Raw genomic sequence first — 10,806 nt, 5'->3', positions numbered from 1 at the left:
AGGGTGGGGGTGGGGGTGGGTAAGGGGGGCTAGCAGGAGTGAAAGTCTTCTTGGAGTGAGAGTGATGATGGCTTTATGCTAGCAAAACTCACTCACTCAGCTTTCAGAGGAGTACAAACTGAGTTATGTTCCAACATTTTATCAACAACTGCAGCTTAATGCTCCAGCTGAATTAATGCGTTCGTGTCGAACTGTATATTCAAGATATTCCTGAAATAAAAGCTCAAAATCATATTGTTAGATCACTTGTGAATAGGAAATGCAATAATCAATACCTTGTAAAAAGTTGTGAAGAATAAAATAAAGCCTTTCGAAAAACACTGGCACTGCTACTAAATGAATAGTTGAGGGAATTATAAGGTTCAATCTGCATTCTGAGCGGTTTTGAGCTTCATAGTTTTTGCATTCCAAATAGCAAAACTTATGTGGAACAGGTTTCTTTCATACATGAAAATAACAGACATTGGATATACAATATCAAAATCCTATAATTTGGAGTATTTGGAAAAGGTTAAATGCAGATAGAACCTTGTAACCCTGAGAACTCGCTTTCTGCTTGAAATGATTTGGTTCTATCTTGCAAAACATGAAAACAAGCAATGATTTTCAGTTTACTCATGATCAGTCATAATTAGACATTTATTTCTTGTTTTATGATGAATTATTATGTTAGATTAGATAATTAGACACATTAGATGTAGGAATTAGATATATGAGTTTAAGTTTTCTTTAAGTTATACAGCAAGTAAGTATAGCAGTATAAATGAATGGAATTAGTGTTTATCGTGTGCCTAAGACCTCATCAATTAAAATGTAGACTATCTAATTACCTACAGGTATTATGTGGCTAGCATGCTAGCATGCTAACAGTGAAAATAAACTCCTCAGCAAGATCTGAAACAATTGAAAAAAGACTGAACTTGCATTTGCATTGCTGTCCTTCTTATTGACATTTTCTCATCTCCACTGAGTTTTGTCTTGTCTGCCCCTTTTCCCGCTCACTGAAAAGTGAGGTGACCTGACAGAATGCAGACAAGACCACCAACAGCTTCTGCTACTCTGAGTGCTGATTTACTCAGAAATAGAACCTTATAAAACCAAGTTAGAGTTTGACTTTGGAGATAGAACCTTTTTTGTTTTCACAATAAGAAGTCCAAAAATGCATAAAACTAAAAGAAACACCTCACATAATGTTAACAGGTTGTCACTGAAGGAAAATATGTGAATAAGTCAATTTTGACAAAAATGTCAGATAGAACTTAATAATAATTAATAATATAATAATTCCAAGGAGACAGAATGTGCATCAGATGGTTGTAAGCTCAGACATGTGAATGTTGGGTTGTGAACCAGCACAAATGACAACCTGGGTGCAGCAGTGCATGTTGACTCCACCTGGTCATATTGTCACCTTATGAGGTGGCACAGTTGTTAATAAGCTTTCGTCATGTACACATCCAACAGACATGAAGCAACAGCATTCACTCCCAGTATTCACTCTTTTTATTCCCTCTCTTTTAGCTCTGGGTTTGGTCTCCACCAACTCCTGAGGGAAACGTCTGGCTCTATAGCTACTGATGTCACTGTTCAGCTGTGAGCTACTTCCGTCCCTGGCTTTCCCTGTGTGTGTAGGTGCTGTAGGTGCTGTGGGTCCAGAATTAACTTAGAAAAGGTGACAGAACAATGTGGACACTATGGACCCAGCAGACACTGACTCCATTCAGCACACTTCTCACCTCTCTAATCCTCCTCCAGTCAGTGAAGAAACCTCCTCTCCTGAAGCTCCTCTGCAGGCAGTTCAAAGCCAGATAACTCACTCTCGAGAGCCATTTATTTCAGTGTTCCTTAGTGTTTTGTCAGCAGCCTCTTACTTACCAGTCAGAGCAGTCTCGAGTATCTTTTGTTATGGGGCTCTTTGCCAGTAGAATAGCTCAGTGGGCTACTGCTCTTTGGAAACAACAGTCACCTCTTCGATTCTTATTCTCCGTTCTCAGCCGAGTTGAGAAAAGTGTTTGATCACCCTGTCTCTGGAAGACTGACACAGGCTTTCCTCAAGAATTTCCCTGTATTTAGCACCATCCATCATTCCTGTAATTCTGACCAGTCTCCCAGTCCCTGCCAATGAAAACAATCCCCACAGCATGATGCTGCCACCACCATGCTTCACTGTGGGGATGGTGTTGAGATAGGGTGATGAGAGGTGTTGGGTTTGCACCAGACATAGCATTTCTGTTGATGGCTAAAAAGTTCAATTTTAGCCTCATCTGACCAGATTCTTCCACATGCCTTTCGGTGAGCTCCAAATGTGTTATGTATTTTTTCTCTTGAAGCAATGGCTTTTTTCTGGCCACTCTTCCGTAAAGCCCAGCTCTGTGGTGTGTACGGCTGTATACGATATGGACAGATCCTCAAATCTCCGCTTTGGAGCTTTCCAGCTCCTTCAGGATGATCTTTGGTCTCTTTGTAGCCTCTCTGATTAATTCCCCTCTTGCCTGGTCTGTGAGTTTTGATGGGCGACCCCTGGCAGATTTGTTTTGGTGGCATATTCATTCCATTTTTTAAAAATGGATTTAATGGTGCACTGTGGAAAGTTCAAAGTTTGGGATATTTCTTTAATAACCCAACCCTGATCTGTCCTTCTCCACAACGTTGTCCCTGACCTGTTTAGAGAGCTCCTTGGTTTTCATGGTGCCGCTTGCTTACAGTAGTGGTGTTGCAGACTCTGGGGCCTTTCAGAACAGGTATATAAATACTAAGGTCATGTGATAGATCATGTGAAACTTAGATTGCGCATAGGTTTGTGTGTTATTTAAGTAATTAAGTGGTAAGGTAGTTACTAAGACAATTGGTAGGGGTTTCATGGCACAAGGAGTGAATACAGAGGCAAATAAAAAAAATGACTGAATAAATTAACTTTTAAAGTTTTTTAAAACAAGTTTTTTTTTTTTTTTCATTTACCTTCACCGATTTGGACTATTTTCTCTAGGTCCATTACATAAAATCCAAATAAAAATCAGTTTAAGTTACAGGTTTTAAGGCAACAAAATAGGAAAAACACTAAGGGGTGAATACTTTTGCAGGGTACTGCATCCTCTAGCTTTCTGTGCACCCCCCCCCCTCCTTGTGTCCCGTCCCCTGTGTGTGTAGATGCTGTGGGCACAGTTTCCCCTACCTTGCTCTGGAGAGTACCATACCTGCATCTCATTACCTCATCTACCACTTTACAAATACTCTGGCCTTTCCTCTTTGCCAGATTGTTCAGCAACCACAATGGTAGCCAGCTCTTGGCCAATTTGTTGTTTTTGAACATTATCGAGAGTGTTTCTTGTGCTTGTGAAACTTTTTGCTTACACAAATTTTTTCCTCTGTGCCCCAGGACTCCAGAGCCAGATCCCACACCCTCCTCCACCCAAGCCTCTGCCTGCTTCACCCTCCAATCTTCAGTCACCAACCAGCCTCTATCTGCATTTGGATTTGGATTCTCCTCATCACCCCAATTCCCTCTCAAGCCCTGGATCAGCCCCTCTACACCATACGATGTCCATCCTCCATTCTTTCCCTTATTCTCTGTCATCTGGCCTCTGTTGCTTCTCCCCCCTCCGTTGGCTACCTGCGTTCCAGTGCCAGCCCCCAAACCCCAGTTCAAGTCTCTCTCCTTCTCTCTCACTAAGTCCATATTAAATTCTATTTCAAACCTGCTTTCAGGTCCAGAATTAACAACTGAGGCCCTGTTTACACCTGGCATTAACCGTGATCCAATCACAGGTCATGCCTGCCATTAGAATGCGTCTCAAGTGACCACTTGTGATCGGATCTCACTTCCTTGCTCTACAGTATATGCAAGTAAACATGCATGCTTTGGTGGCTCACCTGGTAGAGCGCATGCCACATAAGCTTAGTCCTAACCGAGCAGGCACAATGTTAACATGTTCACCACCTTAGTTTAGTGCAGTAGTTTCCAACCTGTGGGCCGTGACTCACTAGTTGGCCGTGAAGGGATTTCAAGTGGGCCGTCAAATCATCTGCAAAATAGTAGGCTACAATTTTGGTGAAAAGATGCAATTATAAAAAAAAATACAAATATAAGTAATGTTTTGAAACGTTACTATTTTTTCTTGTATTAAGGACTGTCACTGTGATATGCTAATGATCGGAACTTTAATGTTATGCTGCCTGACCACATCATATACTTGTTTGCCATCTCAGACTGATTAAAAGATCCCATCTATGGCAAAAACTGGAGAATCAAAGCGAATAGCTGGTTAGCAACAGGAAGAGTTAAATGAAAAGATTCAAGAGACAGATGGTGAATCAGCACATGATCTCTACCTGTCAAACAAAAAAGAAAAATGCTATCATTATCACTAAAATAAAAAGTGCTCTGAGAAGACAGTATTTGGCCTCCGGCTTGTTAAGGGGTTGGATGTTGGCTGGACAACATTTTTGAGATTTTGAAGTGGACCATGAGTTGGAAAAGGTTGGAAACTGCTGGTTTTGTGTGTCAGCATGCTAACATTAGCTGATAACAACCCACCCAAAGTACAAAAGGTACAGCTGAGGCTGATGGGAATGTCACTAGTTTTTCAAGTATTTTCAAGAAAAAAACAGAAGATGGCCTGATGATGGCGCTACATGAAACAAAGTGACAACGTAAAGAGAAAAAATTAAAGTAAATTAATATTTGCTATGACCCCCCCCCCCCACAGAAAAATCTGACCGTGTGTGGGACAGAAAGAGGCTTTTTTTGTCAACACCATTAAACATTTGCTTTATAGAGGCAAAATATGGGACTTCATTAGGTTTGATGAGACATTAAAATGACGGTAATATTGATTTCAGTCATACTGCCCAGCCCCATGTTGTGTAAACATGTAATAATGTGCGTCAGGCTGCGCTGCTTTGGTTTTCAGAGAGTATTCTCACCGTAGTTGTCCTTGGCATGCCAATCTTTGTTCCAGTGGCCTCCCCAGTCTCCCTCCACTCCACTGAGGACGAGCTCCTCTGCGTCATAGTTGTAATCCTCCGACTGCTCCTCCAGACTGGCTCTTCCCAACCCGTTCTCCGATTGCTCCGGGTACTCCCAGAACAGTGGCCAGAACAGCTTCTTGTGGCTGCTGGCCCATTCTGAGGACACCACTGACCAGTCGTTACGCTGACTTTCCTTGGCCAGGTCCATCTCCACCTCCGTCGCTGTCTGGGTGTCGTCCACCACCTCGATGGTCACCTGGAGTAAACACATACTTATTGTCCTGTGCAAATTCTTTTTTTTAAATGCCACACAGGCCTATAATGCACCCGACACATAGTATTCTCACAGAACATCAAACAGCCTCACTCACACTACTGCCTCTGTACAGTTGTAGTCATCTTACAGCAAATATGAAAGTCATTTAAAGGAAAACGCCAGAGACTTTTGAGAGAGTGTTAAAGAACTCATATGAATGGTGCAACCGAACAGATGCCATGAAGCTGTGGCAGGTGAAGCACACGCCCACCTGTTGTTGATGTACGGCCCCTCCAGAGTGTTGCCACACATCTCTTGCATCCTGTTTAAACCTGGTATTAATGTGATGAAAATGTGCTCAGATCTGCCTGAGGTGGCCTGGCTCGCATTGTATTTGGATCTTAGGTAGATGTAAACATAATCTTTGACACCTACAGCTGATTTGCCGCCACCTCAAATTACTCGCTCTCAGGTTTTGCTCCGGGAGACAGAAACTCCACTTACACCTGGAATTAAGATGCATCTTGTATCCAGATATGAGTTGAACCTGATTTTAACCTGCACAAACATGCACACGTACACGCACTAACACGCACGCACTGCCAAACCAACTACCAAGATAATGAACCGAGAAACTCAGATTATATCACACACAGAGGGGGGGTGGCTTCGTCCTGCTAAGGACGCAATAACTCCACCACATCTTTACATAGAGAATAGTTGTTTGCTGCTGTATTTTTGTTTAAAATAACCTTTAAGTTTGATTGGTAGTCACTCTACAGTTGCAGTGTAATTAAAGTCAGCATAATTATTGCATTACTTCCTGTCAACTGAAAAAAGTTCTACATTAAACTTATATTTAATCTATGGAACATACTGTAAGCAACTATTTTAACACAGAGATAGTTTTGGTGCTAATCCTCTTGTCAGACATTCAGTTACGTGATCACAGTCTGTGCTAATTCCACGGTGGAAACAGTAAACAGCTTTGCCCTGATCTCCTTGTAACAATAGTATCTGACTCTCCGCTCTGATTATGATTCCTGAGAGGGCTGCTCCACAGGTAAGTGAGGGTTCCTGTTTGAATACTCGCCCGTAGAGGACAGGAGAGGGAGCGAAAGAAAAAAAAAAGTGAGCGAAAGGTGGTTGCATACATTAGAGCATAAGACTGTTAACCAGTGAATATTGGTGCCTGTACTGTGAAAAGTCCAGTAATAGACGCAGTAGCTGATATTGTGTTATTATTAGCCTTTCCAGCTAACTAGCTAAGTTAGTTTCCACAAGGGACATTCTGAACTGCGCAGACAGACTGCAAGTGACCCGGCTAAGATCTGGAAAGTCAGTGTCACCAGCCGGCGCTGCAGATAGCCAAGTGAAGCCTGGTAGCTTCTTTAACGACGAAGTGGGATGGAAGTTCTATTACTGAACTTCTCACAGTACAAATTCGAATTTTTTACTGGTTCGCAGTCTTGTGCTCTAATGTATACAGCGCATTAACTGGCAAACCACACTTTAAACCTGTTTTACAACAGTTCTCAGTCGTTTCTTCCCTCACTCATCCTCCGAGCAGCTCACCATCAGCCCGCATGCTCACTCCACCAGTGTGGCGATCCAACACTAGGATTGTGTGACTTACCTCCAGCTATTGTGAGCACTGAACAGTTATATTTGCTTGGTTGGAGTGACCCTAGCATCGGTCAGGCCTGCAACAGGGTTTTATTTCTTTCGTTTTCTTTCATTTTCTTGCTGGCTTGTGTGTGTATGGGTGATTGCATCCACAATTCAAAGAGTGCATTTAAGGTGAAATACCATAATTTAAAGGGTATGTTTAAGGTTAAATACCACAGTTTAAAGGTACTTAAAATGGTTTATTAATGGTTGAAATACAGAAGCAAAACAAAATTAAAGGGATGTAAGTACAATTTATTTGCGTAAATACAAAGTTAATTTTGCAAAGAAAGGCCAGTAGACTTGCTGGGTTACTGCTATAAATAGCAGTTATTTCATTTTTTGTCTTATTATTTCTACAACTTATTTTTTATTATTCCTGAAATTATCATTTCCCTTTGAATATAATAAATCCTGACCTAATTTTGGATAATATAGATAATTGTTTGTGATTCCTTTAAAATATTAATAACCTTGTGAAGCCATAGGAATAAAGGAGAAAATAGCTATTGCTAATTAATATTTAAGCACACTCTAAAAAGAAAAACAGAAATAAGGGCTTAACTAACTAAAATAGGGAATCAGTTTTTGGACACACTACCACTACTACTATAGAATAGGGTACAGAACTGCTACATGTATATAAAAGACTAAATGTGTATTTTATAAGACAAAGAGGAAATTACAAAGTGACATGTTGGTACAAGCTCACAGATGAGGGAGTGATGTCACTGCTGCAGGAGAAGTCTGTTTATTTAAAGATGAGATTAAAGGTGTTCTCTCCTTTTTTGAAAGAAGGTTTTGTTGTGGTGGATGAGGGGACAGAGAAATGGAAGAAAAATGTGGCGGGATGGAGAGATGAAGAGATAGCTGGTTCTCACTACCTCTCCGTTTCTCTCTCGCATTGCCACAAACAAGCAGAGATGCAGACGCACGTGTAAACACAGACAAGTCCAGACCAAACCCATGTTTTGTGTTCGTGTTTCCCACTTCAACTGTTTATAAAGACAAAGCAGCAGCTGAAGACAGAGACTCTGTGGAGGTTTATAGCTGACACCAGTATTATGTATCAGTATATCACCACATTTTCTGTCCCCTCTCTACTGTCTATCAGATAAATGAAAAAATGTCAAAAAAATATTTAAAAAAAAGAATTTGGGTGTTTGTTGAAAGTTACCTAACGTAGCATGGAAACTCATTGGCTTTTTAAAATGGGATGAATAGTCTCATAACAACATGTCAACATGGCTACCCACTTCCTGAGGCCTGTACTAGGAAGCAACTTCAACATACCCAGGATAACTTTTAGTTATCTGGTTTAACTAAACTATTGAACATTGGCCAATAACCTGTACTACGAAGTCGGCTCAGTCAACCCTGGGTTTACCTGTCCAGGTACGAGCGCATTCATGTGAAAGAGGCAGAGTTTTTAATTATAAGCAACATCGTCAGAACCATGAATAAAGTGTTGATGTGACAAGAAACGCTGATACTTGCTGATAGATTCAGTTATAGCCGTGACCAAAAGTGATATTCAACAAGGGGAAATGTAAACAATATGACTGGAATAAAAAAATATTATTTCCATGTCTAAATATAATCTCTGTTAAAGTCAGACTAAAGATATATTGTAAATAAGTGCATGAATTATCATTACGTTTGAGTATTTTCACTCTTCAGTCTGATGATGAACAAACTTATGAACATGTGATGCAGAGAAAGTTAAATTTAATGTCAGACTGTTTCTGCTTCAGAAAAGAGAGAAAGAAGAGAGAAGTAGTTGTAGTAATAGACTTTAGTAGTAGACTGACAAGTCAGTCTGACTGGAAAGTTTAAAATTTATAAATCAAATTTATAATCATGGGATTATACATTTTTCAACAGTGTGGATAATTTCTAATCAAAGATATCAGAGGTTTGGTTCAGAGCTGCAGTGATGAAGAAGAGAGTAAAATCATCATCAGTGTCAGGAGTCGGATTAAAGAATATCTGTTCAATAAAAATGAAGCTATAATAGTTATTATCTATTTATATAGTGTGATAAAATCTCTGTGCAAGCTCTGTTATAAAACAGAGTGGACACATGTTGGTCTGGAACAGCAAAACAATTCAACTGATTTATATAAATGTCAACTGATCATCGTTATTGATCACTTTATTGTAATCTCTTTTGTCCCTGTCAGGATCCTGTAGGAATGATGACTCAGTTTTTCCAGGTATCTGATTGGTCAGTGGTTTGGCTGTTGACAGGTTTTGATCTGATCCTCTAAGTTAACCTGCGCCGGAGCAGTTTAGGAGTTCGGCATCAGTTAGCATGGTGATTTACCCCGGTAACAAGTGACCCACCGTCATAGGACTGAAAACCTAGAGTCAAACATGAAGTTACCTCGATAACCTCAAATGACCTCTGACCTCTGGTCATGTGTATGTCTTTCTGTAGGCCCATAAACATAACAATGATGCATCTATACATTTAAAAGTTACATACCAGAAATGCTATAATTCCTACTTCATGCTTTTCATGTCTAACATTCAATCTCAAACGTGTTATATATGTTTATATATCCTCACATTACATAACCAGACGGTTTTCTTTAATTAAGAATTTGTTTTTAGTCATGCTGGTACCCTGTCTGTAGGGATGGCTGTGTCAGACTGAAACATCTCAAGAACCTTTGGATGGCTTGGCACAAATTTCTTTAATTAAGAATTTGTTTTTAGTCATGCTGGTACCCTGTCTGTAGGGATGGCTGTGTCAGACTGAAACATCTCAAGAACCTTTGGATGGCTTGGCACAAATTTGGTACAAATATTCATGGTCCACAGATGATGCATCTTGATAAAGGTCCATATTTTCTTCTTCTGTGTTTTATTTGAAGTGTTGATCCATAAGAAGATATATTTGTAGTTTTAAGAACCAAAAACCATCTCAATGTAGTTTTACATCTCCTCTCTCAGGCTTCTCTCTGGAGCTCTAGTGACAACAGGTCAGTGAGCCAATCAGAAGAGAGGAGGCTCTGAGCCTCTCGTGATTGGCTGACTATTTTCTGAGTGGTCCAACAAAAACTATAGCAGATTTCAGGTAAACACTCAGAGAAACCAAATCCTGCAAGGTTGGATATTGGCTCCAGGTGGGCGGGGCTTGGCGTGGCTGAGCGCAGTGACTGCTTTGTTGTGACATCACAAAGTTCCAGAAGTCCTGACGGCTGGTTTTAAGGCTCAGTTTCTGAATACAGGCTGTGTGCATTTCTCTGTGGACTGAGGCTTTGATACTTTCACAGTATTAATATAGAACCTTGACCTGCTCTATCAGGGTTTCTGCAAGTTTCAACAACTTAAATTTAAGACATTTTAAGACCTTTTTAAGATCATTATGAATGAAATTTAAGACCGATTTCATGTCCATACTGGTAAAAAAGTAGAAAGGACATAAAAGAAAATCAGAGTCCTACAATTACTTGCAAACTAAATGAATTCATTCCCATTTACAAAACTGTGTATTCACATTCACAACTGTATGAGAGAGAAAAGGGATTAACACAGCAGAAGTCCTATATAACAAGACCACAACAACTCAACAATTTAATGCCCATCAGAGAGAGAGAGAGAGAGAGAGAGACAGAGAGAGAGACGAGAGAGAGAGAGAGAGAGAGAGAGAGAGAGAGAGAGAGACACAGAACCTGTTCAGACCTGGTTTTCACATCTGCCTTGGGTGATTCGATCACAAGTGGTGACGCTCTCTGTCTCTCACTCACACACACACAAAATCACATTGGACAACAGACCTAGACCGGTTGGCCTAAAAACAACAACGCATACCTGTTTATTTAATAGAGCAGGGAAGTGAGATCCAATCACAAATGGTCAATCGAGACACATGTGAAGATGCATTTTAAAGCCAGGTGTGAACGGAT

At 40.4% G+C, this 10,806-nt stretch overlaps 1 protein-coding gene across 2 annotated transcripts in view; it reads right to left on the bottom strand.

Moving 5' to 3' along the window:
* Positions 1 to 10,806, bottom strand: part of ism2a (isthmin 2a) — a 21,850-nt gene that overhangs the window by 4,572 nt on the left and 6,472 nt on the right. For both annotated transcript variants that reach the window (XM_087178406.1, XM_023422899.2), the window contains exon 3: positions 4,924 to 5,224. In XM_087178406.1, coding sequence (XP_087034532.1) covers positions 4,924 to 5,224 — 301 coding nt within the window. The remainder of the gene's footprint in view (positions 1 to 4,923; positions 5,225 to 10,806) is intronic.

The sequence above is a fragment of the Seriola lalandi genome, unplaced genomic scaffold, assembly GCF_002814215.2.
Source record: "Seriola lalandi dorsalis isolate HSWRI2012SDOR001 ecotype SW California unplaced genomic scaffold, Sedor1 jcf7180002054687, whole genome shotgun sequence".
NCBI lineage: Eukaryota > Metazoa > Chordata > Actinopteri > Carangiformes > Carangidae > Seriola > Seriola lalandi.
Note: the sequence above shows the minus strand (reverse complement) of the source record. Positions and strands in the feature narration are given on the sequence as shown.